Source organism: Staurois parvus, unplaced genomic scaffold (genome assembly GCF_062004578.1).
Source record: "Staurois parvus isolate SC_StPar_1 unplaced genomic scaffold, SC_StPar_1.0 ptg000454l, whole genome shotgun sequence".
Taxonomy (NCBI): Eukaryota; Metazoa; Chordata; class Amphibia; order Anura; family Ranidae; genus Staurois; species Staurois parvus.
This window is the reverse complement of record NW_028318250.1, coordinates 10294160-10319147: the sequence shown is the minus strand read 5'-3', so window position 1 is coordinate 10319147 and position 24988 is coordinate 10294160. Positions and strand designations below refer to the sequence as shown.

Below are 24988 nucleotides of genomic sequence, written 5' to 3'. Positions count from 1 at the left end.
CCATCTGTGGCTCATAGCTAGGAACAGCAGATATTAAGTGAGAACAGCATTAAGATGCAAATACCTGCAGATCCACCTAAAAGGTGAATATGAGAACGTTTAGCTCAGACTCCATTTAGTGCTGAACCAGTGATCCCAGTGATTTCTGCAAGTGCATTTCATAATGGTACCTTATTAGCAAATGTGAAGGTTAACATTTTCTTCTTATTGTATGTATATATATATATATATATATATATATATATACATAGTTTAAATGAAGCAGCCTGCACAAGGCATATTTTTAATGCAGTACAAAATTCAGAAGGTATTGTATTATACAGCATGTGGAATATTAGGCATTCCACAGATGTTTAAACCTTGGCAGGTTATTGATCCAAAGGGTACTATAGTAATCTCAATATCATTTTCTTGAATGAGAAAAAAAATATTTTTCTTTTGAAACATGATCATAAAATGTTACACTTCAATTTTTTTTTGTTTAGATCGATAGAAAAACAGTTGCAATGAGCAAATGGCAGAAGTAACATATAAAGAATATTAATACCAGAAGTAAGTGCTTATATTTGACGGAGAATGATTTAAGTAGAAATTGCTTAAAAAAAACTGCCAATGTTGTTCTCAATAATCTTGGCAAAGTATTTTCTGAGTACAAGATGAATATATTATATTTACTGGGGATTTAAGACATATTGTAAAAACCTTAGGGGAGAAATATCTATATATGTATTTTGTTATTTGTATAACATCTTAATGTTTCCCTGGTAAGGGAAAAAATGTGATACAAAGCAAAGTGTGAGTTATTGTTTTTATGTTTGTTGATTGAAATATTAATAAGCAATTTTTTTCTATGCAGACAAAGTGACTAAGTTATGGATTCTCTTATAGCAGTTCAGTTATATCCCCATTTTAAATATATTATTTATGTATACTGAGGTGGATTTAGCTTTGTGAGCCGCTTTTAGTCAGCTCTGATGGTATGGGCACTTTTGGGTTTGGGATGTGCACAGCTTTACACTAAAAGGGAACTTGTGTTGCTGGCAGGACTATATGGTAATTTCATGTCTCAAGAGGCCACGTTTAATGCAATGTCCTCCTAACCACATATCTAGGTGGCTTTATTGAAAGCGTTCTGATACATACACAGTTGAAAAACACATACTGTATGTGAACCATTGTGTACCAAACCAGTTATGTGGTTCATAAACCTCTGCCAGACAGCATAGCCAGGGCAGCAGCACTACTTTCTCTAGTAGAAAGGAATACATTGGTGTTGTCTCCTTGCAGCCTTAGCCATCAGCTCTGCTCATTCTGATTTCTCCTCCTGTCAGTATGCTCCTTGGTGGGACAAGTGCATTACTGCCAGTGCCTGCCAGTTCCTCTCATAGGCTAATGTAACTGGAATACCATGAGGCTGATCCCAAGAAAGATTTAGGCACAAATGATTTATCTATGTAAAATTGCATTTAAAGTGTATTTTACCGTAATATTTATATATATATATTTTTAGCTGGGTGTAAACTGACCATGGCAAGGCTACTGAGGAAGCCCGAATCTAGGGTGTAACGTGTATAGGTGGAAGGAGCTGAGCCCTAGACATTTTGAACTGATGACCATCCGGGAGAGCACGGTGGTGAGCCATGTATCAAAATATACATTATATGCTGGCTTGTTTCTTACATTTTGTTTTTCATCTGAGCGCTAATAAATCGTTTTATAAATAGAGAGCACTATGATTCTACTTTTCTGTTTTCCATAATACATATTATATGAGGAGCGTCATCTGGAGGAGTGTATACCGTGGCAGTGGCGGGAGAGGAGCTGGAGGAAGACCACAGAGGGTAAGTGTGTCCGCGTATGTGGAGCGCATAATAACCTATTAATGAGGTCATAAAGTGCGGTGAAAAGGTTATTCACCTAATGATGGTGGCACGGTTGGCACTGAAAAAGAGAGAAGATTTATCTTATACACATTGCACAGTGGTGTTATAAGAGACTTTTTAATGGGACTTTAATTATTGTTTATTATTTATTTTTATATGATATATTAGTCTGTTGCGCTACACTTTATTGTTATTCATTTTGGTACAGGTGCTGTGAAGTTGCGAATAGTGTTTTAGCAGCAACTATTTAGAGCCCTATCATATTATTTTTGGGTGTGTTGCGCTGATTGAATAGGGGTTTAGAAACATAAAAGCACATCCATGCCTCTGTGGTCAGTTTATGTACATTGGATAATTGTTAAGAGATGCAAGCTGCTGTGCTCACCCACGACATGGCTGTAGTTCCTGTAGTCTGCTTGCTTGTCACACTCCCAGCCTGGTTGATTGACAGCTCCAGGCCAGAGCCTTGCTGTCAAAAAACAGCTTGCAGTCCTGTGAGAGGAGCATGAGCACCACAAGGAACCGCCTTCTGGATTTCAGCATCAACCCTTGGAACATACTTCCTGCTATGTGTGGTGATATCTAGTACAAATAAAACTTCAATAAACAATAATTTATATTCTTTTTTTTCCTTTTTTTAATAACTGGGAACCTATAGTAAGCACTCTATTTGATGTGTTACCATATGCATTCACATATACTTTAATTATTTTTAAAGGGATACTTAACTATATTAATCAGTGTATATCCATTTTGTAAAGAACTGCTCAAACTGTTTGTGCTTTATAAATCCTGCTTGGTAATTATATTAATTTATACCTGCCTGAAGTTCCAATTTAACTATACCATTTATAAAGTACAGTAAATGCTTTCTATAAATTAATGTCCCTCATATAAATAAATGTAATTAATTTATATAAGGGATATACAGTACTGTTTTAAATCATAAGAAAGAAATCAACTATTGAATTAATCATCCAGACAAAATAAATCACCTAATGATTAAATCACCTCGTATGTTTCATCCCTCATAAGTTTCACCATTTTTGTTGCCTATCGTTGTACTTGTTCTATGTTATCAATTTTTTTTTGTAAGTTCTCCTGAACTGGACACAATTTTCTAAATGAGGTCTAACTAAAAATCTATGTAGAGGAATCAGGACCTCCTTCCTCCTACTGGTGGCCCTGAATTGAATTCTAGGATGTATCCACTAGAGGGGTCATCAGCAGGAGGAAGGAAGTCCTGATTCCCCTATGTAGATCTTTAGTAAGAACTAATTTAGAATGCTGAGTCCAGAGACAGGCAACATAAATGAGGGATAAAACATATCAAATGAGATTTCAGAAACTTAATGTGTACAGTCTGCAGGAAAATATGGGAAAGAGTAGACATTAACCACTTCACACCCCTTAGGGCATACCTGTACATCACCAGGTTGAAGTTGTTATACCAGGATCATGGCTGCAGTTGCAGTATCAAAATGATCGAAATCAGAAACTTGGAGCTGTGGGTGAGGGGAGTTTAAAATGAACGTTTAAGGTTTTTGTGTTATTGTATTGCACTCTAAAATCCTTCTTTAAGGTCAAACTCTAGCTAACAATGTATTTTGTTGTTTTAGACAAACCCAGATGTAGTTAAAACCCAATTTCACTCAAAATCATTTTTTTCCCATCCCTTCCACCAACCCACCTCTAATCTATTCTGCCAGCTTGTAAAATTTCCTTACTTTGTGAATTCAGTTACAATCACCTGGGTCCTCCCATTCAGGTCCCTCCCAAACACTATTTCCAACTGCTAATCCAGCGCCACATGCTAACCTTTGCCATCAGGTCCCCATTCATTCTCCTGACCCAGCATTGGATGATCACAAAACTGAAGCCTAAAGTGGAACTAAACCCTCCTAACCTGTACAGCCAAGAAAGCTGCCATCTTAGCTTCTGTTTGATCTGCAGTTGCCAAGTTGCTACACAAGCGATCAGTTAGCACAAGCAACTGTAGCATGCCTTGAATGTAACTGATTTGGAAAATAAATAGATGGGTTAAGTTCCACTTTATAGTATGTGAAAAAAAATTTTTTTTCTTAACCCAGTGATCGGATAGAGGGGAGAAAGAAGAAGGGAGCTCACTTATATCCTGAAGTCAGACTTCAAAGTATCCATAAGGTTTTAAATGTTTGTTCTGTTCACGTTGAGGTAATTTTTCTGCAAGACTTCAAATGTTGTATGTTCCCATAGGGGAGATTTCTTTTTTCTTCTTTTTTTTGTCTGACAGCTGTCACCTGCACAAGAAGTGTAAATAAATAGTCCACATCGGGACACAATCCTTCTTGACAGAGGTTCTCATTCTCAACTTTCCTCATGCTACTAGGGAAAGTGTTTAATTGTCTGGGCCCATGTTGGTGGGATTTCCCCACACTTCTTGCTCTGTCTGATATCCTTTAGAAATAACTTTATTTCTGCTTTATCTCTCCAAGATTGACTAAACATCTATTAGAAACTAGTCCACAGCCTACAGATAAAGAAGTTTACGGAAATGTGCTTTGACACTTTAAGATCAGACTGAAAGCCATTACATATAAGAAAAGAATGTGAAGAGTGTACATGTGTGTACAGATGTGTTATTACTCTCTTGTTGATTCTGCTGTATATTCTGCCCCAGAACAAAGGCTCTTGTAAAGGATGTTGTATCAGACAATACAAAGCTCGGAATCAACAAGCAAGTTATAAGCTCAGGCTGATCTGATGAGCCCTTTTTATATTGTACAATGCTCTTGCTCTTTGTGAAAGTAAGTTTCTTCAGATAACACGTGGAAACCATCAATTGTGACAAAAGGGCGCTTACTGAGTTCAGCCACATATAATAAACTGCTCTGCCTCCATTCACTATAAATTGAAACTGTACTACATCTTTATTTCTGTAATATTATTTCCTCTTTAACGTACTTTGTCAAGAAACATAAATATACTTAGTCTAGCAAGCATAATCCCCTGTAAGAACCATAAATTAGGCATGTGAAACCACTGGGCGCTATGTGTGCCTGTTACCATCTTGATCTATGATTCATGTCAAAATCTGAAGCTTTTTATATATGACGTGTGTTGAAATCCACTGCTATGAGAGACGTATTGATTGATTTGCTAAAGGAGTAGATAGTGCTCACTTAGCAAAGTGAATGTTCAATTAGCTAAGTGAATAAGGTGAACCCATGTTGACTTTGAAGACCAAATTATGTGCCATGGAATTAAAAGAAAAAAAGAAATATATTTATATATATATATATATATATATATATATATATCCAAATCTGGTTTAGAGGCATGCATGGACCTTGCAGAGGAGGAAGATCAAAAACAGCAGTGTTTCAACATTTCAGTTAAGCTCAGTCCATCTTTCTCAATATATATATATATATATATATATATATATATATATATATATATATATATATTGTAACTCATTCCTAATGCATTCAATGCACATTTAGACACAATAAAATGATTTTCATTGCAATAGTACATAGTAACCATAGGTTATGTGTGTTCCGTGTATTGTGCAAAAAAATAAAAAATGAAAAGCACATCTATTTTTTCATGGGCATGTTGCAAGTTGAGATGTAATTTTGACCTTGCTTCCTAATGCAATGAACCACAATGTGTCAATGCATGGAAATGAGGGTGCTGCAGCTAACCGCATTGAGGTGTCAAAGGACCTTTGCACTTTAATGAAAGAGTGGAAACTTGTTGGAGGACCCATACGTAAACTCAGAGAAGATCCTTTCTAAAATTTCATAACTCCAGTTTTTCATGACTAGTATTGGCCCACTGTCAGGTAAAACATGTTATTGCGGTTCATTTTGTAGATTTTCACTCCCCCCCCATATTTTTTTTAAGAACACCTGCTTACCTGGTGGTGTGTTTAGCACATTTCAGATACTCACCCACCAGTGGATCCAGCGCTATCCAGCTAAGCCTCTTCTCTTCTGGAAGTGCTCCCGCACCACCATGTTTGACTGTGACATCATCGATAGGCTTCTGGCTTCAGCCAACATGCCTCCCAATGATGCACCAATAGACCCACCCCCCTTCTACTTTCCTAGATGAATAGCTATGCCTCCTGTGACTTCTATATCACAGGAGGCAACGTGAGCATGATAAATTATGTGCAAGATAGGTGGGGTCAAACATTTGCTTAAAAAAGTGAATACAGGGGAAAAAAACTACATAATACAGGAGGAGTGGAGTGTAGGGATGAAGTTTTGTAGGGTGAAGAGCCACTGTAGCCTAATTACACCCTTTTTGAGCCACCATTATACACAACCAGATGGCCTTTGTCCGTCAATACAAGATAAAGAATAAAAACACTTTTGTTGATCAAAAGATGTATTATTTGTATATATTAAGGATGACGTCCTTCTCTGAAACACAGGGGTTGGTTTACAAAAGGCAAACATGCTGCTCAATTGCAAGGGAATTTTCACTTTGCAAGATAATTGTTACTTAACTTGGTGGAGCTCTGCTGCCTTCCACCATCCAATCATGAGCAAGCAAAAAATCTGTTTTTTTTATTTCCTTTTATGTAATTGAGTATTGTTTACAAAGTAAAATTTCACCAAATTAACCAAGCTAAATGAAAATTCCCTAGCAAAAGAAGCAGCCTATTTGCTTTTAGTAAATCATTCCCATAAAGAAACCCAAATGGGATGAAAAAAAAAACAATGAGAAATCTGATTTAGAAATGCTTGCACACTGATTCATCAGTCTGTTCCTACCAGCTCAGGATTTTTGCCATATGTTTTCAAGGAAAATGTTTCAGATCTTATTTACATTATTACAGTTATTCACCGGAATGTTGACAATAATTTTTCAGGTTTGCACTAATCACATGCAAACCTACAGCTGCTGAAAAACAAGAAAAAAAATCTACTACTATATGTCTATTCAACTGATCTTGTGGTTTAACACCCAAGTTTTTTCTTTTAACATACACCTAGAAAATTGGTTACTTTAATATATGTATCTCAGTTACTTCATGCAAACTCTAGCTGCTGTGTGAAAAGAGAAAAGCTCTACAGTACAGTGGGGGTTATTTACTAAAAGTGGAGAGTGCAAATTCTGGTGCAACTCTGCATAGAAACCAATCAGCTTACAGGTTTTATTGCCATAGCTTAATTGAACAAGCTGAATTTAGAAGCTGATTGGCTACTATGTAAAGCTGCACCAGATCCTGAGTGCAACTGTTTAAGTAAATCTCCGCCTTTATGTCTACAGGCCTGACCACGCCATTTACCATAACTAGGGTGGGCTTGATGTGTGAGTCGAATGTAAGTTCGACACGAACATCGGCTGTTCGTATGTTTGGTGAACAAATGAACAGTAAGGGCGTTCAGTTGGCTGTTCTCCCAGTGCATTGTGAGAGCTTTGAATGGCCAAAGCAATGTACCTGAGCACAGGTGTGGTCTGGTGCACACCTGTGGTCAGGTGCATTGCTTTGGCCAATCATAGCATAATTGGGCAAAGCTAGTGGTGACATCACCGCTAGCTCCATCCAATTGTCTGACTGACAAATGTCAGATTGTGCTGTGTGCTCCGCTGGTGCGAAAGGGTCAGCGGGCGTTGAGTTTTTTTTTATTTTGGCAATTTGATGGCCTCATGACAATGCTGGACGCCGTGATTGATGATGGATTACAATGATGGAACCATTTTTTTGGCTTTTGTTTTTTTTATTAAAGGAGTTGTCAAAAACTGTTTTTTTTTATTCAATTAAAGGAATTTTTAAAAAGTCTGGTGTCTTTATTTTTTCTAAATGTACCCCTTACTCATTCACAAGGGGGGGCAGCATCAGGTTGCCCCTTTATTTAAAGGGATACCCTGATGCTAACTGGGCTAGGGATGTGGGGAAGAGGCCCTTGTCCCCATCGGCATGAGGTCTGGTAAGCCGCATAACCCTGGTAATCCTGCCAGGCCTGTGCTCGAATCAAGGGATTGGCAGAAATATAGGGGGGACCAGAGCTTTTTTTTGCTCCATTTTTTGGGGGTGGGTTCCCCCTTAAAAGTCCTACCAGGCCTAAAGGGCCTGGTATGGCATTTAGAGAGAACCCCACGCACTTTAAAAAAAAAAAATTACTGTGGGGTCCTTCCTAACCTTCCTACCAGACTGAATGGGTCTGGTATGGATTGGGTGGTGGACACTACCCTGTTTTCTGTTTGTTTTTTTTTTAATAAAAATGAAATTTAAAAAAAAAATGTCAGTTCTGCTGAAGCAGATGTGAAATTTAGTAGTTTAAAGAGACCCCCCCCCCCCCCCGGCATAATATTTAAAGGAATTTTTCTTCTTTTTTATTTTTTTTACTTTAAGCAAAAAAAGATTACTTCCCCTTTAAAAACAGTACTTTTTAAAATTTCTTTTTTTTCAATGATTCATGTCCCTCAGGGCAGTACCCGAGTCCCCATACCCCTTTTATGGCCAATAGCTCACATACAAGCCTTCAAAATGGGCACTTGAATTTACATATTTACATATTGAGTTCACGGTCAAACGTTCGTTAGGTTTGACTGAGAAACGAATACTGGGGTGTTTGGGCCATCACTGACCATAACATAATGACAATGTCACTGTGAAAGTGTGGTTATTGGGACCACACTGTAGCATCTGTGAGAGTACAGAAAACATAGAAAGAGATGAATATGTAAGCCTGAGGTTAGAGCCTATAAACTATTTTTGCATAAAATGTATGACATGAATTACCTCTATGCATGTCAAACTCCATCAGAATAGATAACAAACTTTATTTTAATATATATCAAGGTGTGTAGAACCTTGCAGCATTTTGTGTATACTATTTTGGAAGGTGACTTTCACAGATCACTAATCTCAATTTGCATATAACTATTTTAAAAGTGACTTGTATTCCTCCATGAAGCCTCATGCATGCAGGGAATTTTTACTGCTGCTTTTAGGGGTGCCACACATTTTTTCCCCCTGCTTCCAGTTGCCCCTTCAGGAAAAAAAACACTACCAATGCATCGGAGAGCAGCAGCGTTTTAGCAGAATAAACGCTTGGCTCCTGTAAACGGTGTAAGCACCTGTAAATGTGTCTAAACTCAGCTAGACACATGTCAATACTAGATGTGTTTAGTGCTTGCGCACTAATACTTTTCAATGACCAGAATAAATTATTATTCTGGCCCATGAAATGAAGTAACACCCATGAGCTTGACATCTGTAAATGCTCCTAAACGTTGTTGCCAAGAGGAAAAGCTTCTAGGAGAGTTTTCAAAATGTGTTCATTAGGCTCCATTCACACTAGGTTTTTTTAAATCATGGGCGGAATTGCCATGATTCTGCCTGTGATTTGACAATGCGCTGTCAAAGTGTGAAAATGCGTGATCGTGTTTTCAGGTGCCATTCATTTGAATGGCGCCTATAAATGCAGGGCATTTTTGCCATGACTGTGGCACGTTTTTTCATGTGACAAAAGCACTGCGATAGCGCAAACAAAATTGCGGGATGCACAGCGGCCAAAAAAGGTTCCGAAACCTTTTTTGGGCATCATGTGTCCCGCAATTTTGTTTGAAATGAATGCCACTTGAAAATGCAATTGTGTGTTTTCACAATTTCTTTTTAACAACCAGGAGTGCTTTATTAAAAAAAGGAAGGACATATAACATTAGAACAGAAAAACAAAACATTTGACACGGCATAACATAGAAGTTTAAAAGGATCACGCATTATGTCTGAAAAAATCCAGTGTCACCAGATAAATACATGCAGAATATAATACATCATTCATGGGTCCGACCATAACAGTCGGAGTATGAAGATTAGCTCTAACTCCTCAGGGAGGGGGAATTTAATGGGGAGGGGGGAAGAAGAAGGAGGGGGAAAAGAAGGGGGGGAGAGAAACAAGGGGCACACATGCACCACCAAACTTGCTGTTGGATAGGGAAGGACCTAATCAGACTTATCGGATTGGGACACCCACGGCTGCCAAACTTTATCGTATTTCCAGGGACAACCACAATAAATATATGTCAGCTTGTATAGGGGCAGAGCAGTGTTAATCACGGTTTCTTATGAGGACATGTCTGGGGATGCAGTAGATGTCCATTTACAAAGGATTTCTTTCTTAACATAGGATAAAAGGTAAGAAATCAATAGTTTACTATGATGGAGATGCTGGTTGCCACCATGAATCCCTAAGAGGGCCAGCCCTGGAGTTTTAGGGATCGAAAGCTGAAGTCTAAGGGTAATAAAGATCAAAAACATCTGACCAAAAGCCATTAACTCTAGGACATTCCCAAAACATATGAAAGTATGATCCCAAATAAATCTGGCAATGAGGGCACTCTGGGTCCCTGTCCGGTACATTTTGTGTAGTCCCATAGGTGTATAGTATATGCAATGAAGGAATTTAGTTTGGATTAGTTAATCCTTAGAGGAGACCACCAGTTTAGGGCATTAGTCAAGACAGTCCTCCCAATCTTTTCTATTCAGGGAAGGAATATCCCCGTTCCAGAGATCCCACAACCTTTCAATTTTGGGAGAGTCAGTAATGAGCAAGATCCTGTATAGAGTAGATAGTGGTTTATCAAGAGTACCTTGAGATAAACGGCCCTCCACAGGATTCTGTTTTCACACTTTGAAAGCGCGTTTTTGAAAAAACCTAGTGTGAATGGGGTGTTAGGCTTTATATTTCTCTCTTCTATTTCTATTTCATAGACAGTGTCTACTTATAATAATTACTAGTCTTTCTCAAGCTACTATGCCATTTATTTTCTATCTCAATTTTAAGAATATGTCACTTTTCTTCCCTTCCTTGATTTATCATGAAATATGATCTGTTTCCTTCTCAGATGGGGTTAGACATACATAGAGGTAATGCATGTCATTTTATGCAAAAATAAAATATTAAAGTATTTGTGAACCCTAACCTTGTAAAACAACCCATTCAGTTTAAAAAAAGAAATGAAAGGCAAAACATTTGTGTATAGATCTAAAAAAATAAAAACGTTATAAATACCTTTTTTCCCATTTTTGTAAGTGATCACATAATCTCTATTCTCAGCTGCTTAAGAGAGGAGCAGCAGCAGGATACTGATCTTCTAAGTAAATGATTGTGGGGGGGGGGGGGGTAGGACAAGTCCGATCATTGGAGGAGAGCAGGCTGAGTTCTCACCACAGCCAGAAAACTGACCACACTGTGCTCTTCTGCATAGTGTGGTCAGTTTTGTAATAGGAAAGCAGAGAGACTGGCAGGAACACCAGGGCTTTCACACAAAGAAAGCAATGCACAAAGAGCAGGACCCGTTTTCATACAAGTACATGGTACAGCAGGCACATATCAGGAATATGAAATGTTGAGTTGACAACTTTTTTTAAATATTTGAAAACAGAGAAAGGCAAAATAGTTTAAAGATGGAGCGTATAAACTAAAAGCTATTTCTTTTTCACTTTAATGTTTTCACAAAAAAAGTTCAGACATTTCCTTGAAAAATGGACTACTTAGTTGTACATTTAAAAACAACAAAATCAGAATGCGCTTATATCATATATCATGCAAAACTGTGCAAAGATTATAAATATATATTGTAAAAAAGAGACCCCAGTGAATCTCTACATAAATTGTTCATATACAAAAGTCCAAAATCCCAAATTATTTCTTCTTAAATCAAATAAATCCACCGTGCTCAATCCACCACCAGATGAATGGAATAAACTCACCAGAGCTAGATGCTGATCAAATTATAAATCAGCACAAGCGTATTTGCTCTGGGAGCGATGAGAAAATCCAAGGAAGCACCCTCCTGTAATTAGAAATCCAGGCACCAGGAGCAATACTCCGCAACCACTCTACGATATGGCCAGGACTTTTTATACAGCGGTCATCCTCCAAACACATGATAGTATCACTCCAAAATAAAGAAAAGGCATGATGGTGCTCCGTGAGGACGTCAGTGTGACGAAACGCGTAGGGCGGAGCCTATTGGATGACGTCAGGACGTTCCCGGCAACTGTCGGCGAGGTGTCCGCAGTGAACGGAGTTCGTTCGTTCGTTACATGCTTTTGTGCATCTCTATCGCTTGTTATACCAGTGTCAGGTGGACACTTGCTTTGTGAGTAATATGAGTTTTAAATAAACATACATAGTTTTTACGTACTGCACCATCATGCCTTTTCTTTATTTTGGAGTGATACTATCATGTGTTTGGAGGATGACCGCTGTATAAAAAGTCCTGGCCATATCGTAGAGTGGTTGCGGAGTATTGCTCCTGGTGCCTGGATTTCTAATTACAGGAGGGTGCTTCCTTGGATTTTCTCATCGCTCCCAGAGCAAATACGCTTGTGCTGATTTATAATTTGATCAGCATCTAGCTCTGGTGAGTTTATTCCATTCATCTGGTGGTGGATTGAGCACGGTGGATTTATTTGATTTAAGAAGAAATAATTTGGGATTTTGGACTTTTGTATATGAACAATTTATGTAGAGATTCACTGGGGTCTCTTTTTTACAATATATATTTATAATCTTTGCACAGTTTTGCACGATATATGATATAAGCGCATTCTGATTTTGTTGTTTTTATTTTTTCACCAATATTTTTGGGTTAGAAGTTTGCAGCTTTTTATAGAATTATTTTGATGATTGGCGCTTTCTGTTTATTATTATTAGTTGTACATTTGTGTGAAGTTTGCTACAACATACAAGATACAGTTAAAAACGCATGAGAAATCGTGAAGTCATCAAGCATTACATTTGCTGTGTTGTTATTTAGCACCGTTACATATTAATATCTTTTAGGCATTTAATATTGTGAAAACATCACTTTCTCTTCTTGCACATGCTAACGTTAACCTTCCAATGCCCTCCAAGCTGACATTTTTACAGATTCAGCCACTGCGGGTAGCTTTCAGTCACCGTGTCTCTGGGAGATTCCTCTATGTATGTGCCAGTGTAGAAGCAGACAGATCCTGAATGAAAATCAATATGTTTGGGGTTTTTCCAGCTAAAAGCAAATGACTTTAGACCAGTGGTTTAGTAATCTTCACGTGAAACCTCACATTTGGGAAATGGATTTTATATAGAGTCACACTGCTAAAGTCAGTCGTGTACGTTTGTACATATTCATTTTATTTAAATGTACGTATCTGCCAAGGCTGTGCTGTTTACACCAGTTAACTTAACCTCATTTGTACCCAATTAAATCATTATATAGATTACAGACAAAATAACCAGTAAAGTAAAGGAGAAAGGACATTCAAGCTTTATTCATATAATGGATTCTTTCTTGGATGTTATTGACTGAATGGAAAAAAGACTTAAGTATTTATAATGTAGGACAGATAAAGGGCAGTACACTTATTTTGATTACACATGGTCATTTTTAGAGAATGTTTGGCAGGCATGGACCAGTAATGGTACAGTTTGTAGCTCTTGAAGCTAAAGTGGTTTTACTCTTAAACCAAAATTGGACTTTTAATTCAGACTCCTGTATTGATCAGCGCAGGACCCCCTCCTAGCTGTTATTGAAATAGTGCAATTGAAAGCTGGCAATGACGCTAATTCATGTCATTATCAAAGGTGAACAATGTAAAACCCAGATTTGATCTCAGTATGAAGTCTGGATCATCGCGTTATAATATATTACAGTCATTCTATTTGGTTTATTGAAGATTTATTTACTAAAGGCAAATAGACTGTTCACTTTGCAAGAAAAGTTGCACTATGCATGGGAATTTGATGAGCTTAATGAAGGAGGTGAAGCTCTGCTGACTTTATCATCTAATTATGTGCAAAACAAAAATAGTGTTTTTTTTTTATTTTTCTTGCATGCAACTGGGTTTATTCTCCTTGAATGTGATTGGGTATTTTTTACAAAAGGAAGCTTCATTGCATTCACAAAGCTATACGATAAATTCCCCGGGAAAGTGAAACTTCCCTTGCAAAGTGAACAGCCTTTAGTAAATCGACCCCTATATATTTTTGATTCCTCAGAAAAAATGATAAGGCATTTACAAAAAAAGTGTTGCATACATCTAGTATTTATAGTACTCCCAAGAGCTAGATCTGCCAATAGTCTTTCACAACAGGATCTAAACTAAGGGTCAATTTCAGTTTGGAAATTCTACAGCATATCTGCTGTTCTCTTACCAGCTACTGCAACCTTTTCCTTAAAGTAGTAAACCCTTACATATACCCATTAAAGTGATTAACTTCCAGTGACTCACAGGAATGAAGCAAAGCCTCCTATATAAGTTGTACCTGTTTATCTTTAGTTCTTCTCTACAGCCTTCCAAAGTGCACATTTTACACAGCATCTGTCAGCTCTGAAAAGCAAGGGCGGGAATATGAAGTTTCACAATGCTGAGCTCAGTGAGGAAAGCTCTGAGGCCTGATTGGAGGGAAGGGAAACACCCCCCTCCTCACTGTACACAGAGAACAAGCACAGTTGTGGTTGTCAATCACAGACTGTGTGCTGGAGCTCTCCTTCCCCATCACCAATTAACTTGGAGTTGGGAAATGTTATCAGAAGTGACTTATGCAGATAACAGAGACATGAGGCAACTGAGAGAAATAACACTCAGTGTATTGGATATAGACAAGTATACCGTATAGAAGGATGTGTTTTGTTAATATTTCATGTCAGAGGTTTACAACCACTTTAAATTTCAGAATTACTACATGTTTCATTAATTCTCCTTTCTGTGGATAACTTCAATGAACTTTAGTGGTTTGGTGATGACCTCTACTGTAGAATCTGTGACCAAAAAAGGCAAGCAGAGGGTAATGGGCTAGTAGGAATTGCCTATAGGCTGCCTGAAGTGGATCTTTTCCCTATTGCTGGTTTACCACGCCTTGTTCTGTACTGTGTCTTCCTTTTAGAGGTGGATATCCTGGTAGAAGAGCAGAGCTTGCTTCCTTTTATCTGAGCTGCTCTGCTGATGAATGGTGATCTGATTACTGGTGGGGTAATGAATCTGAAGCATCAAGAGAGTTAGGGAAGCACAGATCTACAGAAGAAGAAGCAGGCAGATACTTGCACTGCCTGTCATCCTGTACAGCTTTTTTTCCAGGAAGAACAGTATTCAGAACAGACTCGACATTGCATAATCTAACTCTAAATCTTGTGAGACTAGCTGCATTGCCTAAGGTGATCTCACGCTGCAAATTTATCTATAGCTATTAGGCTGTAGAACAGCAATTTCTAGACACAGTTGCATGCCAGGAAGTCACAAAGTGTTTATGAAATGCAATACAGCAAGTACCATTTTCAGGGTACCACATAGGTACAATTGACACTATAGATGTTCTTTTTTACTTCACGTCTAATTTGCATTACATAGCAACTAGGAGCCATGGGTATATGATGGCAACATCAGCTTCCTGGCTATCATATAGCTTAGACTGATAAAGGTAAATTTTTATTGTAAATGGCTTATAAACCTATATAGCCATAACTCTGCATAGGGATATGACCACTGAAAGGAAATGCCCTTTGCATATGGTGATTATTGCTATTAAACTTTTACACTGTCCCCAGAGCAGTTCCTATGCCAAAATGTCAATTGTATATCTCAGCTGCCAAGACCACACATACTAGAGCACTTTATCTGACTCATGAAAGAGTCAACCATGCTCCTCAGTGAAGAACACTACCTTGATTTAGCATATAGTCAAAGTGACTTATGCAGGACCCAGTCTAGCAGTTGAGATTAAATGTAATGAAATTAAAGAGGCAAATATGCAGCTTTTATTTTTATCTGTCTTATAATTATGCTGATTTGAATCAGCTGAATTATTGCGACTTATAGAAAACTGCATTGCCACACAGTTAAAAGATCCACTTTGAATTCAATTGAGTGACATTTAATGGTTCATACTGTACTATTTCTAGATTCATCATGTGTGATTTTTTTTTTTTTTAATGACTTAGCCCTAATACAGCTTTTTTATACCGTTCACGATATGCCTACATTAGGGACGATCCATATAGAATAAAACCATCAATAAAAGCACAAGAAATCTCATTTGGCACCAGAAACATGCATGACAGAAGAGTGAAAGGACATATTTTAATCTTGATACATCTAAATGACACATTCAGTTAAGTGAGGAAAAAAAAATAACACTGGCTCCTTAGATTGAGTGCCTTAAGTTGACAGAATCTAAATTGATCCACTTGTTAAATGAAGTGATTCAATCTGAATTGATCCACTTGTCAAATGAGGTTATTTGGTCCGTGACCTATTCCCAATGTACTGTAAGTAATCAATGAACTGATAAAAATGTCCAGTCAACCACAAGAAGGCATAGCCAATCAGCAATGATTAAAACGATTCACTTAGTGATTTGGAAAGAAAGGTACATGCATCTCCTTATGCACTCAGGAAATGCGATGGTAATTTGGATTCAAAATGCAATCTGAATAATTTAAAATATTAAAAATCATACAAAGTAAAATAAATATACCACAAACTTAATAACAACAAGGAATGACTTACTTTTTCCTCTACTGGCTACCAACCATAAATGCATTTAATTCATTTTAGCATTAGATGCTAGCTATTGAGCATCAGAATAATTCACTGTTCGTAATCAACTGATACTTTACTTATATACTTTATTAAAGGAAGCCTGTGCCGAGGTGACCTTCTTTAGAAAATGCTAGGTGGTTGGCTGTCTTATACTTAATGAGTCACTGAACAATCATGCAGCTAGTGTTGTCCTAGAAAAAGTCAGCTCTCCTGATCAGCACAGGTGTTCTGCATTAGTGACGCAGTGGGAGTGCTGAATCAAACTGACATATTAGCCAGAGATGTAGCATTGTCAAAAGGACAGTTTAGCAATGGCAGGCTTTTTTTCCGTTCACATCTTCTTTAACGTGTGTAAATCCATACAGCCTCCTCTACGGGGGTCATTTAATAATAATTCCAAGCTGAAATAGAAGAGCTCCTCTAGTGTTTAATTTAGGGAAAAAAATGCCTGTTCTCTCGAAACAATGTATTGGAGGAGATTTACTAAAACTAGAGCACTCAGAATCTGCTGCAGCTGTGAATGGTAGCCAATCAGCCTCTAACTTCAGCTTGTTCAATTAAGCTTTGCCAATAAAAGCTGGAAGCTGATTGGCTTCTATGCACAGCTGCACCAGATGTTGCACTCTCCAGTTCTAGTAAACCTTCTCCTTTGCGTCATCTTTGAGATACTACTACATTAGCAAAATTGCCTCTTATTTGACATGGTAACGTCATAAATCTATCTATCTATCTATCTATCTATCTATCTATCTATCTATCTATCTATGATGTTACCATGTGTGTATATATATACATTTTTTTAATTATTATTATTAAATAAATACTTCAACATTTAGAGCAGTCTTTTATTTTTATTTATTTATTTCAGGTACTTATATAGCGCTGTCAATTTATGCAGCGATTTACATATATATTGTACATTCACATCAGCCCCTTACCCTCAAGGTCCCTAACTCACATTAATATACAAGGGCCAATTTAGACAGGATCCAATTAACCTACCAGCATGGCTTTGGAGTGTGGGAGGAAACCAGAGTACCCAGAGGAAACCCACACAGGCACAGGGAGAACATGCAAACTCCAGGCAGGATGTGCCATGGCTGGGATTCAAGCCAACGACCCTAGTACTGCCAGGCCGAAGTGCTAACCATTTAGCCACTGTGCTGCCTCAACCTTGAAATAATTTTCCTGTCTTAGGGAACCTCTGCTACAAAATTTCTATATCTACAACTCATGATACATTAATGTGATGGTCGGTGAACATGGTGCTCCTTGCACTTGTGGTCATTGAGAAGAAATGCCCTCTTACAGATACAGCTAAAATGATCAATGGTGTCAGTGGGAACCTAACTAAGAGGCATTGCTCAAGGAACCCCTGACAACGTCTAGACTAAACCTAGGGTTCCATGGAACCCTGGGTGAGAAACACTGGTTTAGAATGTATGTAAACCTTAACAATAATCTGCTCTTGTTTGCACCCTGTTGGTCTGTTAAATATTTCATTGAGAGTGTCTTATTATATTGTATATATTAAATAATGGCATAAAATTCCAGCTGATCCTGCCGGAAATCTAACATGCTGATAACTTCCTCTGTTCGGTGCTTGTTATGCACCCTTATTAGTATCATTCTCAGCTCTCTATGTGCACTAAAGAACACCTTCCCCTATGTTTTGTCTAAGAGGAGAGGAGGAGGTGTTCTATGGCTCCAAAACAGAAACTGAAATATTTCCTGTCTTAGGATGATGAAACAACTGCTCCATAGATACAGTACGGTGAATGAGAGGTGTTATCTTAGTACAGAAAATGTGTTGCTGGCATAATCAGAAGGGAAAAATTCAGAAAAAAAAAGCCTGAAAAAAAGAAAAAAAAATAAGGCAGCCACCAAATCTATGGGCTGGTAAGCTGCAATGTATTCCATTTTCATTGTTAGGTTTAGATACACTTTTATGTTCCATTTTTCATTTTATGTTGCTCCCACCAGATGGTGATATAGAGTATAAATTCTCACCTTTCTGATATCAATCTTTCAAAAGTGTTATCACTGACTGGCTGTAGACCTCGTGGAATAAAAGAAAAATTAAAAATCACCCTTACCAATCACATTCAACCTGCTCTTGCTGAGTAATCAGCAGAGGAAAAACAGTAACGGGTGCTTCCTACTGAAATGTGTCTCCATAGCCAAAAGCAGCAAGGAATCAGTTGCTCACAAAGAGCTAACCTTTCAGAATGGCTATGCTCATGCTGAATTTAGTATTCCATTAAATTTGAATATTGAAAGGCTTACGGTTAACCTGATATTGCATGTAATGATTGAGCTGCTGGCAGTTAAAGCTCTGATTTGAAGGGCAGCATGCCTTCAAGTCTGCATTTCTCATACTAGGAATAGGTCTTTTTTTTTGCTTGAAAATACATAAAAAACCCTTATCCATGTATCCTCATCCCACATCTTTCAAATAAATAGTTGTTCACCAAAACAATCAGATCCTAACTAACAATGGAAAGCTGTTGGTTTTTGACTTTTTTTTTATTTAAATGTCGTAATAAAAATTACACACAGATAAAAATACTCCAATGCCAAGGGAAAAAAAGGCAACAATAAATGGAGTATCAAAAAGGTTTAACAGCAGTATCATCTGTACAACAGCAGCTAAATGCACATCAAAGATGATAGCTGGAAACAGTAGATCCAATGTTCTTGCTCTTGTTGGTAAAAGTGGTAAGGATGATGGATAATAGGTCCAGTTGGGTTTTGCAAGTAATAACACTTCTGGCTAACAAAAGTCCAAAATATACCTCTGTAATGTTCCCTAACACCGATCCTTGATATGGAGACAACAAATTAGCCATCCCAATGAGTTGTCAAGGTGTGGCTGTATTGCCCGCTGTTGAGAAACCTCAAATGGTGTATACGCATTGTTGCTCTGCTACTGAAGGATTTAGGTAGTGCCTACTATATACAGGGTTAGCCAGAACCCTCTATATGAACAGCAACAATGTGGGAGGTGCACGTGCATGATATCACATGACAGCCTTTCCAATATGCTGACCTCTGGTATTAAAACCTATGGCAGTATTGGTATGCTCCTTGTACAGCAGGACTTACAGGACAAGTGGTGTAAGAGTTTGCTATTGTAATGACAGAAATTCTTGGATGTCTATGTATTTGTCCTGGTTACAATTTTTTTTTCCGCAAGGACACAAATATAGGAATTCATAAGAAAATTACGCATTTAGCTAAATTTTATCTTTATATCTTTGCTAAGAAAATACATTTCTGTTTCTAAAAGCTTCAAAAGATGACAAAAAGGTATATTTTAGCTTATACCCTATACCTGAAAAAAAAATATATAAAATATATATATATATATATATATATATATATATATATATATATTTTTTTTTTTTTTTTAAAGGACGTGAGCAAGAAATTACCATTACCTGTAGATGGTCCATCAAGGAAATACTGTATTTGTAGTTTTTTTCTTGTCCTATTGACATTTCTTCTTAGCCTATGCAGCACTAACAATGAAATGCTTATCCTTCATGAAAAAGAGGTTACTGTATAAAATACAGATCATTGCTTTTCAATATCTGTAATAATATTTGATGGAAATCAGAATATCCGTTCTGCATAAAAACATGAACAGAAATCCCTGTGTAGCCTGACTTGAGGGTATTGGAGAATTTATTCTTTACACGCAAACTGTAAGAAGGTGGAAATTGGGGGCCTTTGTCTTTCAGTGACCATAGTAAGGGAATAGAGGAATAACAGAAGTGCACATACTTTAATTCATTGATGCTTAGGGTGCATGTACTATAAAAAAAAGAATGAAATGTAGTGAAATGAGGCCAGATGGATACAAAGAGCCAGACTGTATAAATGAACCTTGAGATCTCAAGGAGCATTAGGAAGTAAGAGTGTGGTAAAGACAGATAGATAAGCATCAGGGTCCCAACCTTGACAACATATTAATCATTTATTTGTAACCCGACTTTCATCATTCACATCTATCCTGTCAAATAATATTTGAAGTTTGAACCCTACGTAGTGTATTTATAGTCTGTATTAATTATGTGCATTTACAGTAGTGACAGCAGAGAGCATACTACATGCTGCATATATTAGCGTGTAAGGGCGTTCTTCCTGTGACACAAATGGGTTTGATAGGTTGTAATATTGTTGGGAGAATTCATCAGGAATATGTGTAGGAGACCTGATCTCATGTATTACGTCTTTTCAAACTCCTCAAGAAATGCAAATCTTGTGTAAGAATAGAAGCGAGTCATAACCTTGTAGAGGTTTTTTAATGATCTTATAAATGGCGGTGATCACCTCTTATAATAAGCCTTATCCATTAGCTATAAACTGTTCTCCAACCAAGCAAGCAAAGCAATTTATAAAGATGTGCTTAAAGAATTAGAATTGGATCTTCCTTTACCGAATCAAAAATACATAAATTGTCGTTTTTCAGTTGGAAACCAACAATTGGCAGTGCACTAAAACTTACATTAAGAATAATGTCAATGTATACCTATTTAGGGCTAAGTAATATGATATAGTTGAACATTCTGAGAATGGTATTTTCCATTTAACTGTCGTTTTATATCCATCATGAAGTTTTATTTCTTTTATGAAACAAGAATACATCTCTAACAAAGACCCATGATGTTTAATATTGTTACTCATACAAGAGAAAGCTGACAAGGCTAGCCATGTGAACATACTTTTATTCAGTTATAAAGTGTACAGACAGACATTTTTCTCTTTAACATGCCAGTCAGGTGGAAGCCCCAAGCCTCTTTCTCCTCTGTGACCTCTGATGATGAACTATCACTATCAACTCCTGCTGTTGCACGACCTCCAGATTGTTAACAAGCTACATCGAGTTTTTATTCTTAAAAGCCATATAACTGTGTCTTCATCAGTTATATTGGGACCAACAGGTTATTAACCCAGAAAATGAAAATCAAAGAAGTCCAGTTTTGGCTCATAGAAGGATTCCCAATCACATTTGAGATTTATTTTTGAATGGTCATATCACGACCTAAAACTCAATACTATGATATAAACATGTGTTGCTGTTTTACAGTGTAATGGTGTGAAAATACTTTGCCTTTCAAGCATATATGCAGCATAGAGTGATTAAGTTACTAGGTTATTAAAAAAACAAACTTCTTGCGGTCATCTTTTCCTGAAGCGGCTTTTATCCAGCCACAAATCCAACACATGGCCTTTTCTCTGAAATTATTTAACTAGTTGTAGTTCAAAAGCCCCCCCAAAAAATGTCTGCCTATTATTTGGGTTAATCACAAAATAATACATAAAGCTCATAAAACTCATATCAAATAGGACTCACTCTATTTGTCAGTTATGCTACAATGAAATCACATACTGAACACTGTCAAACATTATATGTCAAAAAATATATTGTGATGAACTAACAAAACTCTACTTTAACCAAGTGTTTAAATGGATTTATCTTTGATTTGGGGTTTATAAATTGCTTGGAAAGTGTGTCTTTTCCACCACCTGCCTCAGCGCTGAAAAAGACAAAGAAAAAAAAATGCTTTCTGGGTATGTTTTTTCTTTGTCAGTTATAAAAGACCTATAAAATACATTGTCGATGATAAAATCTATTTCATAAACTGAAGATCCATTGGAGTATGGCATAACTGCACATAGATTTTCCTGCTTCAAGACCTGACATTGACAAAACTGAACTTTGTTTTTACCGACTTACTAAAACAAGGGACAAAAAATAAATAAATAAATAAATATATATATATATATATATATATATATATATGTGTGTACATATTTTAGAAACCGTATATGTTATTAGTAAAATCAGGAGATTTTAACCCTTTTGTATTTCTTTAAGTACTTCTTTAAGGTAAAATATGTAAGATGTATATCTTATTGCGTTTAATGAAAACTCACAATGCTATAAAACATACATACGCTAAGTATTCACTTTTAAAGTTCAACCATATCAACATATACTTCTAGAGAAATAAAATCTCTTCTTAGGAGTATCAAGAATTTTTTTCTTAAGCAACTGTTCAGAAAGTAGATTACACCCTTGTTACATTGCAGGCCTTGATAGCAATGAAAGCTGTGGATAGATTTCAAATATAAACCTCTTATACTCCAAATTGTCATCATCACAGGCTGTGTGGGTATAGGTGGAAGAGTCCTATTTCAATACTCAGTGAAATGCAGCTGTTAACCTAATTTAGTATAGTCTGTCCTTGGGGAGCCAGGAGATTAGTGGACCCCCAAGGTCAATAAATGAACAGACAGCACAGTCTATAACCTTAACAGGATTTTTTTTTTCTTTAGCTGGGAAGCTTCCCACATATCCTTTTGGCTGCCCGTGGATGAATAACATAAAGTTAATCTGCTATGAAGGGGGGAAACAACTGCGTGACTTATCACAGACTATCACAGTTTTCAGGAAGCAACAACACAAAGCTGAAGACAGCACAGAAAGAATAATTCACAGCTGATCTGGAGCATCGCTGAAGACAATAGGTGAAAACATTGCCACTTTGTTTCGAAACTAGACATCTGTTCATAGAACGCTATGACAGTATCTCAAAGCTCAAACTACAGCGCTTGCTTTGTGCTCTCAAAAGCCTTACCCTTTCAATGCCGAATTCCCTTGCAGAGAATAACAAATGATACATTCTGTGTTCATATAAGCAACTTTTTAATAAAGTACTGTTTTAAATGGTGCAAACCAGGCTGAGAGCATCAGCAGACATGCTGTACGATTCCACCTGCATGCAGATCTATGGGCACAGTCGCAGCCTATATCTGTGTCCTTAGGGACAGCTCAAATAAACTGCAGTGAAGGACTGATAAAGCTAGGCAGGTGTACGCAGATGTCATCAAAATGTAGACTCTGGACAGTCGGGAAACCCGGACAGTTGGTGTCCCCTTATAAGTCGTCTTTTTCAATCTAGAGTTTGCAACGAACAATCTCAAAGACGTTCCTCCAGAGGGAATCACGCAGTTAACCCTTTCAGTAAAACAAAGATCAACACAGCTTGACATTTTACTGCTGCATCCCCCTGGCACACAAGGTCGGTAAAGGTGCAAGCGAAAGAAGAATTGCAGACACTTACCTATGCGAATAACGTGTGGCATTCCTTGACAGTCCTGAAGCCAGACGATGTAGCAGAACAAAACTGCCCAGTATTTTAAAACCATACTCCAAAAAGAGAGCCAGTAATGTGTCATTGTTAGAAACAAAATCCCCACGAAGTTTAGTTAATATGGGATTCCCTGGGACTTCCTTGGCGGTTTTTAAGATTCCAGTGATAGCCCAAGACAGTCACAGTTGAATGCCTCTGCACTGCACATGTTAGCAGACTATCCCCAAGCCCCAGCAGCTGAAATCAAAGGTTAGGAGATGCTTCTACTAACCACAAAAAAAAGCTTCTTCTTCATTTACATGTGTAGTACTGGTCTCTCCAGTCCCATTCACCTGCTGGAGACTAGATGCTTAGATGCAGTCCTCATTGATGCTATCAACTGGTCCTTAGCAAAGCTGTGGAGTGGAATCCCAGACATAGGAAATCAGGAGCTCCCTGGGGCTTATGGAGAAGGAAAGACAGATGCAGCAAGAGCCATCCTGCAGCTGAAGGAAAAAAAATGTATATTCCTTTCTCTGGCTTCAGAGATTTAGCAGTGAGAGAGAATTGGACTGACAAAAGCAGACACACTCAGGCAGCCTGCCTGCTCCACATGCAAAGCAGCTACCATCTCATGACTGTGATTTGTTCAGTGGGTGAATACAATTCATTGCACTTGTGTGTAGTCTTTAGGAGTGGATGGGTGGACTGCAAATACAAACAACAGGGTAATACTGGGATGCAAATGGTAGCATGGACCTTCAGAAAATGGGTGTCAGTACTGAATTCATACAGGACAGCTTCCTGTGCCCCCTCCCTTTTCCTAGGAAGCTACTTACTTGAAGTGGGTAAGGTGCCAGCTTCAGCTTGGCACTCATACTGCTTTTTTTATGCTGCTACCCATGCAGCAAGGAAGGGACTCAAGCTTTGAGGGTACAAGGAAAGGTGTGGTTTAATGATTAGGAAGCTGATACTTTATCATCAGGACAGGGTTACTAAGTGATCTGTCTCACCATAAATAGCGTCATTAATGTTAATAACATTCCAATGTCATGTGACAGAAGGGATTGTTTAGGTTATGTGGCCCTCTTTCACATCGGCCTCTAACAGAATAAACTCAGAAAAAGAATAACTTTAAATACCATGCAGCAAATTACTGCTAAAGGACGATACTTACGAAAGAAAAGCATTAGCCGTCAATTGAAATAATGACAGCAAAACATAAAATGTGCACTGCATACATACTGTGCTCTGTAATTTGTTTTAAAACAAATGATGATAGTCATTCTGTTGAAGGTGTAGAAACTAGTTCATTATGATCGGAGACAGTTTTCCCTTGAGAGAAAAAGGAAAAAATAGATTTATGTAGAAGTACAGTTCATTCAGTGGCTATTTTGAAACTTAAAGCACGTTTTTTTTTTTTTTTCTTC

The 24988-nt window shown here is 37.5% G+C and overlaps 1 protein-coding gene across 1 annotated transcript in view; it reads right to left on the bottom strand.

Moving 5' to 3' along the window:
* The window catches only part of GRIK3 (glutamate ionotropic receptor kainate type subunit 3), a 708422-nt gene extending 684074 nt beyond the window's left edge, over positions 1–24348 (bottom strand). The window contains exon 1 of the mRNA XM_089688809.1: positions 23550–24348. Within this exon, the coding sequence (XP_089544935.1) occupies positions 23550–23664 (115 nt within the window). The 5' untranslated portion in view covers positions 23665–24348. The remainder of the gene's footprint in view (positions 1–23549) is intronic.
* Between the last annotated feature and the right edge of the window lie 640 nt (positions 24349–24988).